Here is a 22,693-nt window from a genome sequence, read left to right as displayed (position 1 = left end):
AGGGGAGGGTGATCAGGTACGTATATCTCTTTGTATAGACTGAATGGTTCCGGGGAAGGGGGGAAAAGGGGGAGGAGTCTGGCCATTGATCCAACTGAATGTGACCAACGATTTAGGTTTCTAAGAATATATTTAAGCACTGACAGCCCCTGGAGACCTGCCACCGGCCTGCCAGACTAATAAACATGAAGTGTAAGCGATCTGTCCAGGTATACAATGGCTGTAGAGAGACCTCGAGCTGGTCTTGGTACGAACGTATATATTGGGTACCTACACGCGCGCTCGCTACCTTAACACTCGATAATGTGTGAGGCTTGCGATAGTTTTGAGTGCGTTTCCGGGTTTAGAATACAAGAAACCTTTGCTGTTATAATGCCGAGGTGTGATGGTTTAAACATTTAACCTGAATAACAGACGACTAAGGTTTGTTGATAGGGACATTCATTATAACTAAACACCTGCTTCCTTCCGGTCATTTACCCGATAGACAGAATCGCTCAATGTGTTTTGTTTGGCAGTTGATTTAAAAGCTATATTTGTGCGGTCAACTGCTAGCCGTGAGCCCCGGACCCTGGTCAGCTGCTATTGGAATTGTCTTTGGAAGTGTCATCATGGCTCATACGAGAAAACCAGAGCCGGATCTTACGGAGGAGACGTTCGCCATTTCACTGGTAAGCTTGCTTTATCCAAGAAAGACTATCCTTGTAAGTGACATTTATTCAAATAGAAGATAAAAATGTTTGATCTGTTTTACAGTTAAGAGTAAACCGTGCATCATGTTTTTCATGTTTTATTTTGCTTTATTTTATGAGTACTTCGTGTGTTAGATAGATATCGAACTAGTTATGTGCTGTTGGATATATTTATTACGATTATACAAGGATTAAATGGGTTGACAACTCTAAATTGCTATTATTAATGACGTTTTGAACACAGGGGTCTGATATAAACTTATTAGTCATATCATATACAAGTATAATAGGTCGATATTACGAATCTAGGTACATGTACTGTGCTGTTCAGGTTTGCTATAGTTGTGATGTTTAAATATGTTTAAAAATATATCTTCAGCTATCTTTTGTGTAGTAACTGTCGCGTACACGATGATATCAAATGTTGGTGATTGTATATACATTGTATGCATAACAAGATATATTTAGTACGTAATAAAAAAAAACGTGCTATATTTATATTGTGCTGTCAGCCCTATAGGTAATGCAGAGATAGCCACGTGTTTGCATGTCAACAAAGTTTACCGTCATCGTTGTGACAAGCAACATCGCGCCAGAATGTAGATTTTCTGTATGATGACAAAGACATTTCTCAGTAAATTAGGAGAATCTGGTAAACGAATTGGCACGACCCCATTTCACTGAGGGTATGTGACCCGCGGTATACATAGGTACAAGTGTATACTTACTATCAAATAGCATTACGTTATTAACAGTATTTGTTACTTTAAATAGAGCATTTGGGTTTATGCAAAGTATCAAATAATTTAACATAGTTTGCTAAGGAGTTCTAAATCATGTTTTTTATTCACTAAATGTGTGTAAGTGGTATACCATCTGGATTTTTACAAGATATACGCATATCACACGTATTTGTATAAGTGAATAGAATTGTTTATATCATATGTCAGAAATCCCCTGCTTGTGGCTTTTGGTATAGAGATTTTCAGCGCTATTAACAAAAGTAATAGTCTATGTCCCTTAGATAAAGTAGAACAGATATAGACAGGGTTATCAACAACTTTGGCGGAGGGGTGGTGTGTGTGTTAAAATCGTATTCTAAGATCGAAATCAGTGCTAAATAATGAGGGGGTGGGTCGGCCTGTGGCGTTGATCTGTTTTCAATTGGAGAAATAAATCGAGGTTAACAGATTCAAAAACAAGATTTCCACAATTTTGTGGTATGATCGTTTGGAATCCCGCGAGAATGGTATTTCAATTGAAACAATTATAAAAAATATCTAGGTCCCGTATTCATAGAACTTGATTACAACTCGCAACGATCTTGATACAGGATCAAAGTTAAGTAATATACTGCGAATGAAAATGATATTCGGATAAGCACTAACACTTTCACCAACCAAAATGACACCGAAATTACTTTCTCGCTTGAAACAGTGATAACGTTTGGACACAGAATCTGACTTTTAAGATAGGCGCAGAATCAGGTGCTGGGGTGAGGGAGGGCGGGGACTTTCTTTAACTATGTGTTATTTGACTGGGGCATCTGCGAGAGCCAACTTATCTGCTCCCTTTTTGTGGCTCTGTGGAGGCCTTTGTTTTCTTTGTCATCTACTACTCGCCGAATTCGACAATCATAAATTCCCAATATTACTGTACATATCCTAGTTTGACAAAAATGAAAGGTATATTTTCTTTTTGTAATGTTCGTGTACTACAATTGTATTTCATGTAAGTAAATTTGTGGTAACATTAATTTACATAGTTCTAAAACAAGTCTATTTTTCATGCTTGCTTAAAAGTTGTCAAGTTGTCAAAAGTTACACGTTTGATTTAATAGAAGAAAAACATAGCTTCCTTTCCACTTTTCCTTTGTCTTGAGTTTTTTCATGACCAAAGTAAGGTCCATTGGTCTTGATATTTGGCTAGTAGGTTGATCGTGTGAATGGATTTTAGTTTTGTAAACGTTGATAACCTTGACCTTCGTTCAAGACCATACAAATAAAATGTGCTAAAATGAAAAATAAATATATTGGGAGTCAGACAAGGATATATTTCCTTGCTCTTATGAATTTTGAGTTAACGATATGAAATAATGTATTATTCCGTCATTCTTTGTTTGATGAATGGGCAATAGGCAAAATAAAATAATAACTAGAACAGTAAGCCAAAAGGCAAACTAATACCCCCGCTCCTATATAAACCAGAACTGTCAGCTAAAGGCTAACCAAAGCAAATCATTGCAAAGCAATCCATAGTCTCCCACCAGTAATTATTTAAGTACACTTTATACATGTTTAGGTCACTGACATACTTCTGGACTCCCTCTCTATGCCAAAACATGTTGCATACCAAATCTTATTAGCCCAGATGAACCAGCTTTGCTGCAATCGTCCTAGTAGTTAAGCGAGAGTGGTCAAAACAAGATAAAGTGTGTGTTTTTTTTAAATTTTAACAAAACTCCTTAAAAAGGGTCAAAGTGAAAACAAAACACTGTCCTGATGCACGACATCAAAAGGTTATTACTTTAAAATCAGCCCAGTAGCTTATGAGGCAGACGCAAATTATTTCAACAAAGGGCCATAACTCCTTTTTTAAGTGTCGGAATGAAAACATACTACTATAGAATGCCCAATGTCAAACTTCTGTTAAAATTGGCCCCATAGTTTTGGGGGAGGTGTCTGGACAAGAATTTTTCAACAAAGGGTCATTTCTTCGTTAAAAAAAGGTCAGATTAAAAGAATAATACCTGGATGCACATCTTTATGTGGTAGTGATCATGTCCGGAAACTTTCGTTGAAATTTGTCCATTACTTTAGAAGGAGTTGTCCGGACAAACAGACAAGCTGATTCCAGTATATCCTCCTTACTTCGTTGCGGGGTATAATAAAGTGTATACTAATTTTACTATTAAGTTTATTTTATGGCATTATTATAATTTCATTTCTTTGTTTATAAAACAATCTCAACTCTAAGTAGTTCTCCAGAGGAAAGATTACTTTGGTAGAATACATATTCATGAGGTATTACTGCTGCACATAACTTAAGAAAATGCGTAATAATATAAATTATTTTGGGTAATACAAAAACAGAAAATGTATCGGTATTTACCATAGTAAACATTTATGAAATCTCCATAATTATGTAAAATTGGGCATTGATCATGTTTGGCATGCTTAAACGAGAATTTACCGGTTTTGATATTGCATAAAAATGATTCTGTAGACAAAATAATTATGAGGAAAGTTCTTAAAGATGTTTAAAATATAGACTACCATCGTAACCATATATTTAAAATTTTGTGAAAATTTTGTATGTTTTTTCTAATTAAAGGTATCACTACGCTTACTTCATGACATATTTAGTATCAAAATAACAGTAATTTTATACACTGTACACTATCATAATTCATTTTCAAAATATCATAAGCTTGTGACATGTATCTGTATCTGTTGTTTATATAACCGTTACTCAACCTGGTGAAATGCAAGGAGGTCCACTACGGTTATCGGTAGTAATTATGAATAATCGTTTATGCAGTTATTGATCATTTTTATGTATCTACATATGGCAAAAGAATAAAAAGAATCAAAGCGGGGGCAAAATGTTGACCCCACCTTTAACACTTCTCAATTCTCGTCAGTTCGTCTTTTCGCGCGAAAGGACGAGATTGAAACTTTTATAATCTTGCTCTCCTGTTTGCATTTTCATCGTGTATGGACGATGTTGAATATTGCTGAATCCTGCGCACGTTCACATATTTGAAAATGCGGAAGAATTAGGGACACCAAACGTTTCGCGGAAGGACGAAAAAGTTATCCGCTAAAATAATACAGGGGAGTTACAATGTAATTATAAGTTAATTTGTAGTTATTTTATAAATGAAAGCACGTACTACGCTCGGCAAACGCGCGCGTATATTTAGATGTACATACGCACAATAAACGTAATTATATATTGTATGGAAATTGTCATGAGTATTCATCTAAAGTTGTGTCTACATGAGAAGTTCTATTTTTTAATTTGATTTCTATTCGGCTATCATTGTAAGCTGAATAAATGAACTATTCCATTATTTTACAGGAACAAAAGTTTAGTGCAGTGCTAAGCATCTTTAACCAAACGGGCTAACAGCGATATATACATGTGTATGTAATATGTCATATACAATGCCCATTCAGAAATAATCACATTTTACAACAATTATACAAAATTGACCGCTCAAGCGTTTTTAAGAAGGACTTAAAAAGGAGCTTAGTCGTGGAAAAGGGATATTACAAATCGCGTTATTTATCCAATAGCATGACATTCCGGAAATCAAATGTTTTCACCCAATCGATAAATCAGAATTAGAAATTCCCGTGGAGAAATCATTAAGGTTTGTGTTTTATAAAATGTACACTGTACCGTTTCCATTTATTCATGGGATAAATCTTATACTATTCTGAAATAAAAACAAAACATGATAACATTTTTAACCCAACAAAAACAGCATTAAAATAATTTTGAGGCTATTTATATCTTTTAAAAATAACAATCCATCTGGGGCCACCAGCATGACCACAACTCAGATGAAATTCAAACACAATGGGGCCGAAGTATTGAGGACCCGCACCTCAAACACCATCTTAAACTATATTTAATTTAAGAAAATATATATAGGTGTAGTAGATGACCGGAGCGACATGCAGATGTAGCAGGACAACGTGTTCAGGTTTGTAGAATGTGGAGGTAGACTCCCCGTAAAATCTGCGATGTCAACATTAATACTGCAGGAGACCTCCCCCAGGTTTAACTAGCTCCAATATATATCAAATAGATGGAGTCAATGTTCTGCTAATTCCCTGATGCTGCTCGACGGAATAACTTTAGCGTGGGGACACCGGTGCTTGATTTAGTCATTCAATAACCGAACAAAATGTTACACAACCTTAAGGAACGGTTTAAAACTGACGACAGAGACACTGTGAAGTGTTATACAGTTGGACACAATATTAACTTGCATGCTGGCTTGGTTGTTTTGGAGTTGTTACATGACGATCGGTTATCGGTTTAAAATCAAAACAGATGTCTCCCGTTGGGTGTTGTTATTACATTAAAGAATCGATTTATGTATAGTTTTTGTTCATACATATAAATAAAGATGCAATAAATTGAGTCGTACAACCCACTCTCAAATTTTAATCTTCAAAAATAAAGGATATATTTTGATTTTATGATACTACATTTTGCTGATTGGTTGGTCTTAAGGCCAAAAATATTTAAAAAATAAATAAAAATGAAATTGAAATTGAAAATTAGTCAGATTTAAAAACAAATTATTTCGAGGCGACTTATTAAACTGTAAAGAGAGTAACCCTCTTTGAATTTTGAATATCTTTTTTTTTTACAACAGAGCATTTTAGTTTTACTTTATAATTTTACAATAAAAAAATGGCTAAAAAATCAAACAAAATGTGCGTCACTTGAGATCAAAATAAAAGTTGATTGGCTAATGTCCCGGTACTTTAAATATCGTCGATAAACGTCGTGTTTATATTTCATATTATTACGATATTGTGTGGTATGTCATAAAATTACGTTTTATCAACGGGAGGATCTGATCATAAAATTATTACCTCCTCTGAAACTGTTTATATAACACTACATAGACATCACTTTTGGATCACCAAGTGTTCCACTTCAAAACGGAATGGCAGTCTTTCAAACTATTCAGATTTGAACCATATGCTAGAAATCGAAAATGATATCAAACAGTTTGCTTCATGTTTCCCTTTCCTAAAAGATGTCCATCAAGAGAGAAAACTGTGAAAGTAGATACTGAATAGCGTAATGAAATAAAGTTCGTCTTATCTTAAAAGAAATCATCCAGTATATGAAAATGTTATGATACTAATTTTAAAGCCTTTCGGTTATGTATCCCTGTTAGCTGAATTAGTATTGGCAGTTGCCTAAGGAGGTATACGTACACGCTGATGTTATTACAAAACCAAAATGGCTTAGCGCATTTTCAATAAGACCAATCAGCTTGGGAATATGTGATACTAAAGTTTCACTTTCTATACACAAACAATGCACGTGTAAAACGTGTCGCAACGACAGCTTGACAAAGGAACTTGGTGTTGCAAAGTTGGCGACACGTTTAACACGTACATTGCTTGTGTAGAGAGTAAATCCTTGATATTGCTTAGCACATATTTTCACAAATAATCAACTGATAGCCTATTTGTTTCATAACTTAGCCGTTTGTTTGTATCGGGTCGTATCAGTTAAGATCGGATTATCAATTAGCCTAAAGCCGATAAGGATTTGAATAAGCGACTTCATGTCATTGTTGAGTCGCAAAGTAATGTTGGGATTGGAACGCAGAAATTGCAAAGAACTTGTAGTGAATTTGGATTTAGTTGCATTGAGCTGTTGTTTTGGTCGATATATACATTTTTCATACAACTGGATTGAGTAGTGCATTATTTCATTGGTCGATCTTTTATTCATGAAGTCAAGTAACAATGCATTGTAACGTCATTATCTATTGTGACATGATAAATCATGGCAATTGTTTTCTAGATCGGAAACAGGATAAATATAAACGCATGACATGTTAGTGAGCGAGATCGGGTTATCTCAGTCGAGGGCTTAGATTCTGTAACATAATCCCAACCGAGGCGTAAGCCAAGGTAAGGATATTACATTAGCTTAGCCCGAGACTGAGATAACCCGGTTTTGCTCACTTACAGGGAATTTATTTTTTCTCGCATATTTTATTCGAAAAACAAACTGTTCAGTTTTGCTTAAGACTACAAGTATCCCGTCTGTGGCCTCATATAAAATTACCTCTACACTACTAAATCTACCTTTGGATGTTTCCGCGTAAACATGTAGTCCGTCCTTACAAGGAAGACAACGTATAACACAGTGAGGATTATATTTTATCTTCAACATCGAATATATAACAACATCAAAACAGTACATATTACGACAAAACAGAGTATCTATAATGCAAGATTGTCAATTTCAAGCCGTTAACGCGCGGATGAATACATCACAGTGTAACAATTCCACAAAATGCCAAGTCAAGATACCAGTCAGATCGGACATTGGACACTGGCATTGAGCATGACGTGGGATATCTCTGTCTGAGGAGGAGAAAATGTATTCCTAAGTGAAAGTTGTAATTTTGTATATGTCTTCCCGTAATATCTGAACGTTGTGGGAGAGAAAAGAGACCCAAACCCGTGCTGGCTTTTTATCATGTTTAATTGTCGTTAGTTAATTTTCAGATTGTAAAACACACTCGGTAAACTTCATGTCTGTATACAATTGAAAATAAAATAACTATCTGGTGTTAGAGAAACATGATAATCAACGATCACTCGTTGGTGAACCTCTATTTAACACCCTAGGGATGGGACCAGGGGATTCCCCGTTCGTAACAATTGTTTGACGTCACGTAAACAAGGCAATGAGTTTGTAACGTTAACATTACATTATGTATATGACAGGGTCAACATCTTAAAAGAAAAAAAATCACCCCATTGAGGTACCTTAAGGGATGTCTACCCTCGATGATCGGTTGTTTTTTCTCCAGGTACCCCGGTTTTCCTCCACCACCAGAACCTGTTTCGTCCTTAAATGATCATAGCTGTTAATAAGACGTAAAGCACAAACAAACATCATCGAAATACAGAAGTAGGGAAGTGAGAAAAGGAAATGTAGAGCACTAGCGTTATAATGCGGAGGGATACAGCAGACATATTGTTCCCCGAAACTGCAGGGAAATACGAGACATTAACTTCATATGCTTCCTTCATGTTCAAATGCATGAAATACCCAAACAGGTGAATATAATAGAGGCATAATGCCAAACCTGTGTTATATATTCTAAGTAAAATATAGACCACTTTCAGTTAAACAAATTGCCTCATACGAAACTAAAAACATGTTAAAAGAAACTTTCTAACTTTGATGAGCATTTACGACTGCATTCACAGCTGTCAGGCATAATAGCGGCATTGTTAGGCGGGCAGCTGGTCACCTCACGTGCAATTGGTTGTTTAATTCGTCAACACATCTGTAAACAGTTATTTTCTGATGCTTCGAAATTCAAAACTTTGTCGATAAACAGAAAAGTGGAGTGTGTTGTGATGAGCCGGAAGATGATTTATAATAGACCATCGATACTGTTTACGTCACACAGAAATTCCTACGCAACGGAAAATAGTTCGATTGTGAGTGTCAGTTGAATTCTGGAAAATGTAAACAGAAAAAAAAGTCATAAAAAAATACAAAGAAACAGTCCGCATTTCTGGCACAATGATTGTAGTGTTTGTTTATTTTATTATAGACATCCTCTGAGTTGTCTCTGTTCCAGCCAGGTAATCTGTCAATGCCGATCAATTGGCGTTCAGCCGGTTTTGAGCTGGCGGAGACACGGAATGACGATATACGTACCGTACTAGTAATGTAATATCGTATATAGTTAGCTTATAACGGGTGTCGGCGAAATCGACGGAAAACGTCCAAGCTACAAACATTCCCTCCGTCAATGATAATATTATCTAATAGGACGCAACAGATATCATAAAAATATAATTATTGCCCAATAGGGCATAGCACTTCAGAAGTGTCCCTTTACTCGCGTAAATTCATATTTATAATCAAAATGGCTGCCAGATGTGTAATTATAAATCTACTTAGGATTCTAATTCACTACGTTAACAACCGATCATAAAGCATTTATCATATAAAATTCAACACATATATGTATGGAAGTGGCCTTCGACGGTCAACCATTTTATTACAGGAACAATGTACATGAAATACAAGGGCATGTGCCCGATCTTTCTTCCCTTTTCGACTTTCTCCTGAATCCGGTTCCTGGCCGACGCTAGTAATTCCCTTCCCGGCATCATCCCTGAAGTTCACGCCTGTCTCAAGGAAAACGGGGAAATTTCAAAATTCCATGATTTAACAAAAGAAAATGTAATTTTTTGATTGCAGTTGATGAACCGTCAATACTCGAATGACTATATTACTCTCAAACTACCTTTAATACTCTATAGACACCCGTGTCGCACCTGTAACTCGTGCAGTTACACGTTAGACTGGAACAAGCGGAGAAAAGTATCTTGCACAAAGATACATCACAGCGCGTGCCGTGCCGTGCCGTGCCGTGCCATGCCGGGACTCGAATTCGAACCGGCAACCCCGGCGTCCTACCACTAGACTACCATGCCTCCTACATAGTTTTCATATGATAGAGTTATTATTCTTACATTTCTCTCATGTATATTTGATTAGAAATGTTTGTGTGGCAACTTCTTTAACAGTTACTGAACCGATTTTAAAATTACATATACCACTGGAAAGAACGCACCTGTTTCTAGTATATACTGAAAATATATGCTTCAAAATATAAATAAGACGACTATGTATCTAAATAAAACACTTCACCTGGAAAATAACAATCAGCACTATAAATTGAAATGACGTCCAACGTGCCGCGTCATGACATCATGCTATTGTCATTGTGAGAGCATGCATGTAAAAGTGAGATAGGTTTATATTTCATGTCTATCGATTTTTGAAAAGCTTACTCTTAGATTGCCTGGTTGGTAAGAAAAGTGACGGGAGTCTCTATCTAAGTTATCACCTCAAAGTGGTGTGACTCTCTTAAGTAAGTATTCGCCTGAAAGCGAGTGTCGATGATACCTACGTTGTATGTGATATACTGCGTGTTATATCATCACTGGTACTACAAGTACGTGTACTATTAACTGTGACAGATATATGGGTGGACCCACTGAGATGTATTGTCCTAACAACGGCTCTGTTGATGAGTTTAAATAATTTCCATCCGTTCTATAACCTTTTGCCTTCATAATAATCCTCTAGAGAGATGGGTCATGTTTAGAAGGACCAATCAGAGACGTGTGTTTGATTTGAGCTGTGATTGACACGTCGGAGAATCCGGCCCCAAAGTGATGATTATCCGGCAAAAAAAGACATGCATTTTCTCCAATGGTTTATGACCCGGGGCATATTACAAACATCATGCAAAGTGCCGTTAGCGCTTGAGTGTGCGTATGTTTGTATATAATTACATGCGGTGCTACAAGCGACTGATATAACACAAAACAAATATATATTTTGGCACGGCACGTGCAGTACGAGCGTCAGCGAAACATTACCGCTCCTATAGTACAGCCTTTGTCTTATGGGTCGGTTAAATCGGTAATAAGTTGTTCTCAATTTAAAAACATCCATGCTATTAATAGACTTTGCACCAAAAATAAGAAAGGAACCCCATTGAGTGCAATGTGAAAAGGTAGCAAATGTAAATACATATTTTACGCACATTTCCTTTACAAAAAGTAGTTTTTACAAAATACGAAACGTAGCTCACATTAGCTCTGACAACAACAGGATTTGTTTTCTTGTTTTAAGCAAGGATTTTTATGTTTTATGCAAGGTCACTCAATAGTACATAAAAATATCTCTCGCCAATTCTATTTGCGGTCAGTCAGGCAAGAATAGCATAGATATGTTCTTACATTTCATAAATTTAAAACAAATCATTGCTTATAGACAGGTTAGTAATTAATCGTAAATAAAAGTATTCACAAATAATCTGTGATTTTCAGAATGACAAATGTGGTTGAAATTTTGTTATCTTGACGGCTTTAGTGTGTTAACTGTGCAGGATAATGGCCGAGTCCAGCCACACAGATATTGTATACAGACACTAAAAGTTGTTTTTCTCTCAGATTTATGTTATTTCTTTTATATTTATAACATAAATATAGATCGCCGGCTGTGTAGGTAGTTGGAATATTTTGGAATTATTTGCAATTTTCGGTTTGTTTGTGCTTAACGGCCTATTACATGTAACAGGTATGGCCATTTAGGACTTGTCAGGTTTTGGTGGTGGAGGAAAACCAGAGTACCCGTAGAAAACCCCCACAAACTTGCGGTCAGTACGTGGCGACTGCCTCGCGGCCTCGACTCCGCGACCCAGTGGTCACGTGCTAGTGATCATAGATGTCAGATACTTAAAACAAATATCATTGCCAAATGCGGAGTGCATAACCTCTATGCATAAAGATCAATAGATCATGTTAGGACAGAAAGATAAGTTACACTTATCCAACCCCGAAATGTTCCTGAGAGTTAATCAAACGCGTCGAATCTGACGTAAAACGCGTGATTTAACTAGTGAAAGAGAAAGAAAAATATAAACCCCGTCAGCTGTTCATCCTGTTGAACATAGGTTTTCATTGTGGAACCAATTTCCTGCCTTACCTGGTTACCTGGGGTCAAACGTGCTTCCAATTTGCAATCGTTATAAGTTTGCAATTGGTCTTTGATTATTTTGTTAATAATAAGATTAGTGTACCAGATAAGTGTTTGATCACTCTAATATATTCTGTTATGGTGTGTATATTACAAACATGTCTGCAGGTTGTGATGAACAAACAGCCCACAGCAAGGCACCAGTTGATTAAGACATGCGTGTCTGATGGATGGACTCTCAGCGATGGGAACAGTTGCAGTTTATTTATTGGCGTCTGTTGACTTTGTTTCATGCAACAAGCCTTGTTGAAGCCCCAATGAATCGCACATAAACAAATAACATTAACAGACATGTTGTTTTTGTGCATTGTGGGTGTATTTTGAATATACTGTAATCTTCTAATGCACAGTGCTTACGTTGAACTATTTCAAAATACTCCTCACACATTTCCTGTGCTTTGATGGGAAACGAAAAAAAAAAGGTTAATATGTCTCATACAAATTTATATAGCTGTCTATGGGTACGGCAAACAAAACTTTATACATGTAAACTGCTGGATGGAATCCAGTATATTTACATTTGCGCTGCAACCCACTAAACGAACATTAGCAGCAGAAATGCATTTCATTTAATGATTGAATCTTGCTTTGGTCGATCTCATGGGGTGATGAATTGAGTTGGCCTTGAAACAAATTCAACATGAACTGCGAGATTCAATCCTTATAATTCAATCAACGTGTTTTTTTTTCAATAATTGGAACTTGTGAAGTTCATTCTGATCGTTTGTCCCAGGTTCTGGAGCTTGTGCAAGTCTACGTATTGACGTAATATAAAAAATATAGTCCGTCATTGAAGGACCATCCTACAACATGATGATGTACGCTGATAGTTCAATACCGTCAAATTATGTAGAAACAAAACACAATACCATATTGTAGATGTCATATTTAATTTTTGCTGATGAATTCAAAAGATGTTAAATTTTCTGATGCGTCATCGAGGAAGAACAAATGTCTGGACTTGGTGCACGGGCTCAGCTTCGAGTCTACGTCAGTCATTTCGTTACTAGCGCGAAGTGGAGAGCCTCTAACTTTCGAGGTTCTATATTTTCTGGAATGTGAAGCTGCTGTTATTGAATGTCGAATTAGACAGGAAACCAGACGTGACTTGAAAGGACGATACATTTAATATGACAATAGGCTGTTCGACTGTATTTCATATATGACGGAACCACATGGATCTACCACAGGGGTTTGTTAAAAATGTCTTTAACACACATATGCCTTTACTGATATGGGTCACAGCACATATAAACATACATTTATACACATATGCTATACTGATATGGGTCATAGTGCACATAAACATACATATATATGTGATGTGACCCCTATCAGTGATAGCATGATGTGTGTATTTCAGACAATTGTAACGAACCTCTGTTGATCTAAGTTGTTTTCTATTTGTACCTGGGGTTGATAGAATGGGTAGCTGGAGGGAGAATTTCTAGGGCAGTACATGACTTGTCATTACCGCTAGCAACTGTGAGCTGATACTATTTTGCTGATTGATCGTTTTTGGTTGTTTGAACAAGTTATTGTGTAGCTTCAATAAAAATGTAAAATCCCAAATGGTACAACTTCTTTGTTTAAACATGTCAATAGTTATCTCCCTTCGCAATATCATAGGCACTGGAAATGTTAATCTGGTCAAATTCATCGGCAAATAAAACAGGTAACATTTGGTATTTGCATCGAGTCCCACTTCAGAAGGAATTGAAATATTTGAGTATGAAAGCAAAAACTCTCATTACATCACACGTAGTTTACTTATGACGTCATTTACTAACCTTTTTCAATGACAGACTTGTCAGTTTGCTTCGGATAAACGCTTAAATGACTGCGGTTAATTATTGGCGCTAATTTTTAGTTAAATAAGGATGTTCCGCCAATGCCGTTTACAGGACGTGGCATGTATTTACAAAATACCGAAATAAATAACTAATTTAAGAACAAGTGAATAAGTTTAAAATATTGCTCTTTACTAAAAATGTAAATATATGGATTGAACGGCATTTTTTTAATGTTCATGTCGATATGAACGCAAATCGGTTACATCCATATTAAACATGAAGCCCTAGCGGATTCCATGCTATATGTGACAATTAAAAAAGCGCCGTTCAATCCATATTAGAATACAGAAATGCCACTTTAAGTTGTTGTTGTTTGTTCTTTCCTGTTTATCAGGAATACATCCCTTTACCTTGTTTGACTACTTGAAGATTTGAGGACAGGTATAACCTGTTCTGGCCTATGTCGATGTTGTTACTTACCAAAGCATGCAATATCGTTATGTGTCATCTGACCCGGAATATAGTATTGGTACCATAATCTTTGTGTGGCGTACATCATTTGCAAATTCTCAAGCATATGTGGACACTAATTAAAGGATTTACGTGATTTAGTTCTTTATAAATAGCGTATGAAAAGATGATAGACGCTATATTTTTTTTAGCATATCTGAATATTGAAATTGAATCTGAATGATTTTTAAACTATGTTGCATTATATACAGTTTAAACTTGAGTGGTTTTTGTGATCAGTGGTCAGTATCAACAATAAACATACATGTGAAGCCAAGTTTGTTTCATCGACTGAGTAGTGAAACAAACATAAAATAATGTAGCGAATTTATTTTTGGAGGAAACTTCCCTTGGCAACTCGAAGTTTTTTTCAACCTTTTATTTAATTCCGTGCTGATAGATGTTAAGGTGCAATACCTGTAATATTTATTCAGATTGAGATTATTGAATATTGAGCAGTATTAATAAAAAAAAATCCAAATGTATTTAGAAAAGGCTTCTGAAAAGCAATAAGATCCTAAAGTTTGCATTACATCAGAATGGAATAAAAAAGCACCTTTGTTATTTATTTCGGTTTGAGTTATAATTTAGCTGCTGATTTCAAATTCTGGGCATTAAAATCAGAAACAAGTAATTCGTCTAAGTGATAATTTAAGGGGTCTTGCAAGTATCTTATTTCCGTAATTAAAGGGACATCACGTGAAAAGGCGTTTTTTTTTTTTTTAATGAATGTATGTATTGTATGCACTTCCACTTATGTTACCACGCTATCCCCAGATTCATAGTCCGTTGAATTGTTCGGGAAAGCCCTGCTAAAAATAGCGCCGACAACGTCACCTGACTAGGCAGTAAACACAAGTGGTGCGAGCGAGATGAAACGGTTTCCAAAGGGGCCCCAAGAGAGGGGCCGTCAGGCAACTGCAACTTCTTACCGCACTATGAAACCAAGTTATATGATTTCTAAGTCCGTATTCAAACTTATTGAACAGTAATTATTCATCATTAGAAGTTTATTGCACACTTGCCAATATTCAGAATTTAAATTTATTTAGCTTTAAACATAAATGTATTGCCAATAAAATTAAACAAGGGATGGGGCACAAGTTTTTACAATTTATCACAGCCTTCTCCCGTCATACATTTACAATTAAATGTCAACAATGATAATAGGCATAAACATAAAGTAGATATATTTAAATATATATTGAATTTAGTACCGGAATGTGGCCGGTACAGATGGTACGGGGCTAAACACCTTCCCTACACCAAGGGACAAACCTTTCTGATTTTTTTTATATGTTGCCGGGGCAGAGGAGGCCGGGTATTCATATTAGTACTAATTTAAATCTTGCATGTAAAAACAAAAATAATCGTTTAATTCAGCATTATAATTAAATCATACCATTTTATTGAACCCGGTAATATCATAAATTATGTAAATCCACGGACTTCGATAACACGTATCTCGGTCATCCAGAAAATATGCCGTGGGCCATCACAACAGTTATCACTTGGAGGGCCTCATGGAAAAATCAAACTAACCAGTCACTTATCCCTTCCTTTCGCATAAACCACTGTATAATTATAGAAACACAAAGTAAACTCTCTCCAATACTTGCCCATTAACATATTAAACTAAGTTCATCTGTGTTCAAACTCAGACAAAGATACTAGCGAGCTTTATAGTTTTAGATACTTATTCATAACATAAACAGCGCTAGCATTTCTGTCGATTCCATTTCAGCTTAACCGGCTATCCGGAAGAATACATGCACCGTACTAACTTCTACGGCAGTTATTTTCTCCTTTGGATACTGCCCACCTGCAATAATGATTCCGTAACGTACTCCTTGCGCTATCTTTTGACCATTTGTCAACTTTTCGTTTCGTAGCTGACACGGCACAACACTTTTCTTTCGCTTACTTCACACGGCCAGTCATTTTGTTTACAAAGAAATGGTGTGCTATGCGCATGCGCTAGTAGAGGGAAATCCCTGAACAAAACGTTGGTCGGACAGGTAGAACTACCGATGATTTTCTTAGATTTAATCAATTTTATGAATCTATTTCAGCCAAATCCGATCGTTGTTTTCCATAAGGAGTCTCACTTGCTCTGTTTATGTAGTATTTGAAAAAAAGACAAAAAATGAAGTTACTTCACCGTGATGTCCCTTTTATTCATTAACAAGAACACACAAATAAGTGACGCACTGGGTTTTGTATACGCTTACCTGGAATTTTGAAACATTCCTCCACAAAATCCGTGAAATTAATGTCGACAAAAATATAGTGAGCACAAAAAAATAAAAAATAAACAAATCGTCAATCAGTATAGTATATGACTGTATTCTGTATGTTCCTTATATTTAGCGAGATGTTTATTTTAGCATGAAATCATAAGGAAAGAAGATCGCCAATTCAAATATCTCCCAAATATTGTAAAACACATTTCAAGAAACGATAAATACGTCATTTGTCTTACTTTGCAAATTCAAATTCTCTTAAAAATTTCTCTTAAAGCATAATCGCAAAAAAAACCCCAGAAGTTCAATCAATTACATTGTTTACAGCAAATTAACATATGTGCTGCTCTTCACAGACCTAGCAAGTTCACAAAAGGTGGTTCACAGAAAAGTTGTGTTTTAGAGCAAATTGTTTTCTTTTATGTTTGGTATTGATACATATAAAAACATTACACTCCGACCGGGTAAAGTATACTTCAAACAACCTTTAGTTCTCTATAACCGTCAAACACATATTTATGATGATTATATTTTAGAATGACTCAGTAACTACGACTTCGAGCCAGTATCCGTATTTATAACCCTAGCACCCATAAAACACATTTATGTTTGACATGTTTTGACAATTACCCATTTGACAATCACAAATGTTTTTCGAAATGGACTTTTGTGTTCTAACACTTTGATTTTATAAATAATTGGTAGACACCAAGATATTTCTCTCTTACTGCTATTTCAATTTCCTTTCACATTAGATCCGATACTCGCGAGCGTTATTTTCACAAATAATTGTCTTCGGAAGAACATTGCTAACACAGCGCTATAAAAAAACTTCAATGTCAGGAAAGCACTGTGCTCTGCTGTCTAGTACAAATGAAAATTGAAGTATCAGAGGTGAAAACACGGAGTCTAACGTAACAGGATCACTCTCACGTGATGCCAGAGTGTATTTATTCAGGACCAATACATATCACACGTGTAGGCTATGTATAAATCCCGGCCTTGTCAAAGTATGTTAGAACAATACAGACATGAATTGTTACACACAGATTTGGCGTTTCAGAAATTGTTTGGGAAGTTTCCAAAACTATCATTTTACATTTCAAATACATTCTTGCTGTGCGTTAAATGCAGAGATTAGGAAGAAAAACATTTCACAGGGACTTTTTTTTATGTATTTACAATGTTTGAACACAACACATTTCTGCGAATCTTGACAGCATATATATACCCTATGTTACTGAATTAATTTGCAAAATGCTAATATGACAAACACTTTTGGAGCAAAGTATTCAAATCATTTCAAAATAAAGTAGCAAAACAAATGGGGTATAGATATGTCTTGCATGAGAGCATATTCTGTTTCACTAAAGTCTTTTTTCGGATTGTGCCGCACCTGTATAGACAGTACCACACACGTAGATCTAAGAAGTCACATGTGGCGCTATATTCTACTATTGACTTATGTAATACGAGTGTTAGGCGTGCATTTATAAATACAGCACTAACCTATAGATAAAACGGAGAAACCTAAGTTAATCGTTCCTCATCGATTTTATTCTAGTTTGTGTTCTACAAGTTTCCCGGTTTCATTAAAGGAACACGATCTGTGTAATATGGGGCATTTAGTTACATCAATGAAATAGCCGTCAAAAACCGAGGAGCAACAAATACAATAGGTTAATATTAAGGCTCGTGCATGAGTGCAACACACTTTATGCAGGTAGTCGCTTTATTTCTTATTACAAAATAAATGTTCTCGGACTGTCTTACATCACAGGTAGATGCATACATATATAACGCAATTGCGTGTTTCATGTTTACTGTACTGCACACCAGGAAACGTTCGCCAAGTCAAACAGAAGCATAACTATTACAGTGGCCAAGTCTCGTAGAGGGCTGTATTTACTTACCCTTTCATGTGTTCTGCTGGGGAAAACGGCATTCCACTTTCGTAACATTTAACACCTTCTAAAATCGGTCTTTCACACATAGAAATAACCGTAGGTTTCGTATACAATCGAAACAAAATGACGTTTTTAAAGCATTTGTTTAAAAGCAGTCGTAACACTCTTTCATAAAACCCCGTTCATTCACGGTTACAATGTTATTAAGATCATGCCATTCGATTTTACTTAAAAACGTTTCCCTTTAATATTTGGTATCCTATTTGGAAAACTATTGCTGAATTTTGGCAACAACTGCACATAACGGTCATGAAAAGCAGAGCTCATTACTTCTCCTCGAACTGATATGCAGAAAAAGTCGAGCGGCTGTAGAGTAACCTACTTGGATTTTGTCGTAACACAATTTTTCTATTGATTTAGTCAAAGGAATGTACAGTTGACATTAAAAGAGAAGGGCGTGCTCCATAGGTAGTTGAACTAGTACAACAGTGAAATGGTTAGTTTTGCTTACGTCAAGAGGAGAAACATGACATAATATACTTACAGCGTTAAACACACAACAGTTAATATAACATAAATATCAGAAATAAGTACTCTACATTGACGGTAATTGATATAATGTGATGACGTGTATAGGTCTCACTCATGATATATTCCTTCGTGAATAGTGAAATGCATGCTTCTCTTTTAAGCCCAGCATACATTGTATCTCGCTTGCGTACTAAAACACCAGTTTATTCTGTAAAAACCTTAACACTAACTGCTCCCGTGTTGCCATTCTTTTCTCAGCAGCTACGCAATGAAAACGTTATTTGTTGGTGAAATTTACCATTTTAGCTACATCTACGAAAATTATAGTGACTCTACATTTTTTCTCCGCACGTTTCATATTGGCATATCACTCTTCGCTATGTTTACGTTATTTTCAAAGTAGTATCATTCCAGTCTATCGCTTGTTAACGTTCGTTTTTCTGTAGCAACACAAATATCAATCAATATCATATGAAGTTTTATTCAAGATACATATTTCTTATTATCTCATCCTAAAGAAGGTCGGGATTTGGTAATCATATCATGACGTTGGATCCGTGACGTCACGTTTTTTGTCTTAAATGTGACGTCACAATGTAGTAGCAGCATGGCTTTTATCTAAAACTGACATCACCCTGAATGAAATGAAAAAAGCATCATATCGTACTCCAAAATATAGCCTAGATGTATTCAAAGCACAACACGCTGGTACACGTAACACGCTGGTACACGTAACACGCTGGTCAGGGGATAAACCCTCGATAATGTTTTTCCAGCTTCCACTAAAAAGTTGGCAGCAATAAATTACTCGCACCAATATACTTACATGTAACAGCTGCAATCAATTAGTGTTTAAATGGCAAAAGGCTTACACGAGCATATTACATTTCGACTGGACTTCCATTACAAATCACATCACATTATATCTGTAATTTTGTATCATCATTTGTCATTACATGTAACAAAACATATCATTTATTGAAAATTACCACCATATTAGACAAGGCAATAATGTTGTGTTTTTACCAGATTTTAACAAACGTTTAGTAATTATATATATACTCTTAACTTGTATAATTGAGACAATTAAGATCGCTCCTACCATATACAACGAAAAATTGTAACTATGCATCAGAAACTATTGTTTTCCGGCATGACAATAGTTTTTAAAATCATTTCTAAAAAAGACCATACCGTGCGAATTTTTTATGAAAAAGAAATAAAGATTAAATAAAATATCGATAACAGCATTCTGTGTGGAAATACTCTGTGGCCGTAAAAGGATTCGAACCCGCGACCTCAGATTGTTATACTGTCACTCCTACCATCTGAGCTTCCTGGTCAACAGAAGTTCTTCAGCCAAACTTCACTACTGATATACTTAAAATAATTTGAAACCTGATATATCCAAAACGATGTTAAGGGGAGGTAATTGTACAATAACGGAATCTTTAGGTGTTTAAGCCTGCAGTGTGACAGGCATCCTTAAGTCGAAACAGCTCAAGTACACACATATAAATATAGCTTTTTAGGTAATTAAGTAATACTGTGCCGTTTAAATCTAGTGTTACAATGTACAAACGCTATACTATTTCGTTTTTTGGGATAAACTCAGTATTTTTAATTGAAACAGTTGGAAAGGGGTGCTATTCTGACATTGCCCTGTTGGAGATAGGAATACGATCAAACACATGAAATTAGACACAATTTTCTCAAATTAAAACAAATAAATTAATAAAATGTTTCCAATAATTCATGATTCAAGCGTTTGATAAGATAACGAAATTGGAGGAAACAATAATTTCTATCTAGATTGAATCTGTGGCATGTTTTCCATGCATTTAGATGTAAATGGTGTAATGCTTTCAATGTCGGCTGCTCACATTAAGGACTAAAATAGCAACCATGGTGTATGTTTTACTGCTTCGGAGACGTATAGGTGGGAAACTGTTCACCACTGGAAAGGTCAGTAAATGTCCCCGAGGTGGAATATAATACTTTGTCGTTTTCGTTTGATGGATATTGTCATCAATAATTTGTGAACTAAGCAGTTGTCTTGTTACATGAGACAAGTTTTGGTTTACGCACATCCAACAAAAAACTTGTCAATTTATTGAGTCCCACGGTTTACATACACAGTGCATTCCGTCAGACTGTCGGGACAGTGCTGTAAATATACGTACGCATGTATCAACATCACAGCCAGTGCCTGCCAACAATTACATGCACCTGTGTTAGTTGTATTCACGTGCAATTTCCAAGTTATGTTTATATACGCAGTTATGACTAAGTGACATAACATGTCTTTGATATACGATTAGCCAGGCACAGTGCACGTGTGTTACAACCACGCGTGTATACACGTGTAAAACAATTCCTCGGGAGCTAGAGGACGGTGTTTTACCACATTATTTGCGTGTTAATTGATGTAAAATCATTGTACACGCGTTCCCCCTGCATTTAGCAGCTGATGCACTGCCAATAGTAACGTTCCTATGCATAGTGTCACAGTGGGACTGTTGTCATACCCAGTATGTGTCACTATGATTTAGCACCTCAACACTTCGGTGTGCTGATAAGAGCATTAGCAAGGACAAATTAGTTCTAGTCAACACCGAACGCCTAGCCGGATGGTATTCATTAAACGGCAGTTCCAAAATCATAGCAATATAATATCGACTACAAAAAAATCCGGAACTTCTAATTCGGAGAAAAGACTATACCAAACGAAATACTTTTTAAGAAGTAATGGACGATTTTATGGCCTTCGTTACATGTTCTAGTTGCATTATAATTTGACATAGTACGTAGCAATCTTACTACAGTGGCCTATTAGGACACAGCAGAGATATACTTTAACCCTTCCTTGGCATTCCAGACGTACACGGCTTCAAAGTTTCTTTCCGTATGTTTGATAACACGAACAACGTTAATAACATACACTCGGATTGCACATGGCAATAAACTTGCGTAATGTTTTTTTTGCGGCCAGATGTTCCACCAACAAAAGTGTTCCTTTTACGGTTAATACTCGACCACTGAGTTCTCTTCCAATGGCCGGCATTTTTTTCTGTACCGATTTGTCTTGGTGGTAATCAGTGGTGTTTCGGCAGGCTGGTTTGTTTAGAGCTGTTACGTGCTGGAGACGTAATATATATGTATCCCTGTCATCGTCTTGTGTATTCGATAGGCATGGCTATAGAGCCTATTCGTCACACAAGTACTGTAACCGTGATATAATAATGCAAGGACCTAGTGGTGCGATTGTACTAGATACGACTGCCATTGTGCCGTTATTGGATTTATCAAAATTATCGAAACGACAGAGTAACATCAACCAGACGTCACACTGGGACAAACGGGATTAAAAATGTCCAGAAACATTACAATGTCTTCTGAATTGGATCTTCGGATTATTATCACAAAATTAGCCAAGCAAGGCAGACGGGACTCCAGCGGGGACCTCATACCGGTGAGCAAACGTCCGAAGGTCACGTAATACATACGCGGCTTCTCCTGACGTCCAACCATCTGTTGCAGATGTGTGTCGGACGTGGGAGGACTGTCGGTGTGATTTAAGCTAGGATTTGGTTTGTTTGATGTGATTTGTGTTGTTAGTGGCACGCCATCCTTGGTAACAATGTGCCTGATGTCTGAGATTCAGG

General features: G+C 36.2%; 1 protein-coding gene across 2 annotated transcripts in view; it reads left to right on the top strand.

Moving 5' to 3' along the window:
* Positions 1-165: 165 nt before the first annotated feature.
* Positions 166-22,693, top strand: part of LOC110440599 (neo-calmodulin-like) — a 44,111-nt gene continuing 21,583 nt past the window's right edge. Inside the window, exon 1 of one of the 2 annotated variants that reach the window (XM_021483749.1) lies at positions 166-671. In XM_021483749.1, the coding sequence (XP_021339424.1) occupies positions 612-671 (60 nt within the window). In that variant the 5' untranslated portion in view covers positions 166-611. Of the gene's footprint in view, positions 672-21,398; positions 22,501-22,693 lie in introns of those variants that run through there. The other variant, XM_021483748.1, reaches the window with a different exon arrangement.

Source organism: Mizuhopecten yessoensis, unplaced genomic scaffold (genome assembly GCF_002113885.1).
Source record: "Mizuhopecten yessoensis strain PY_sf001 unplaced genomic scaffold, ASM211388v2 scaffold11185, whole genome shotgun sequence".
NCBI lineage: Eukaryota > Metazoa > Mollusca > Bivalvia > Pectinida > Pectinidae > Mizuhopecten > Mizuhopecten yessoensis.
The sequence above is the reverse complement of the archived record's forward strand: the minus strand, read 5'-3'. Positions and strand labels throughout refer to the sequence as shown.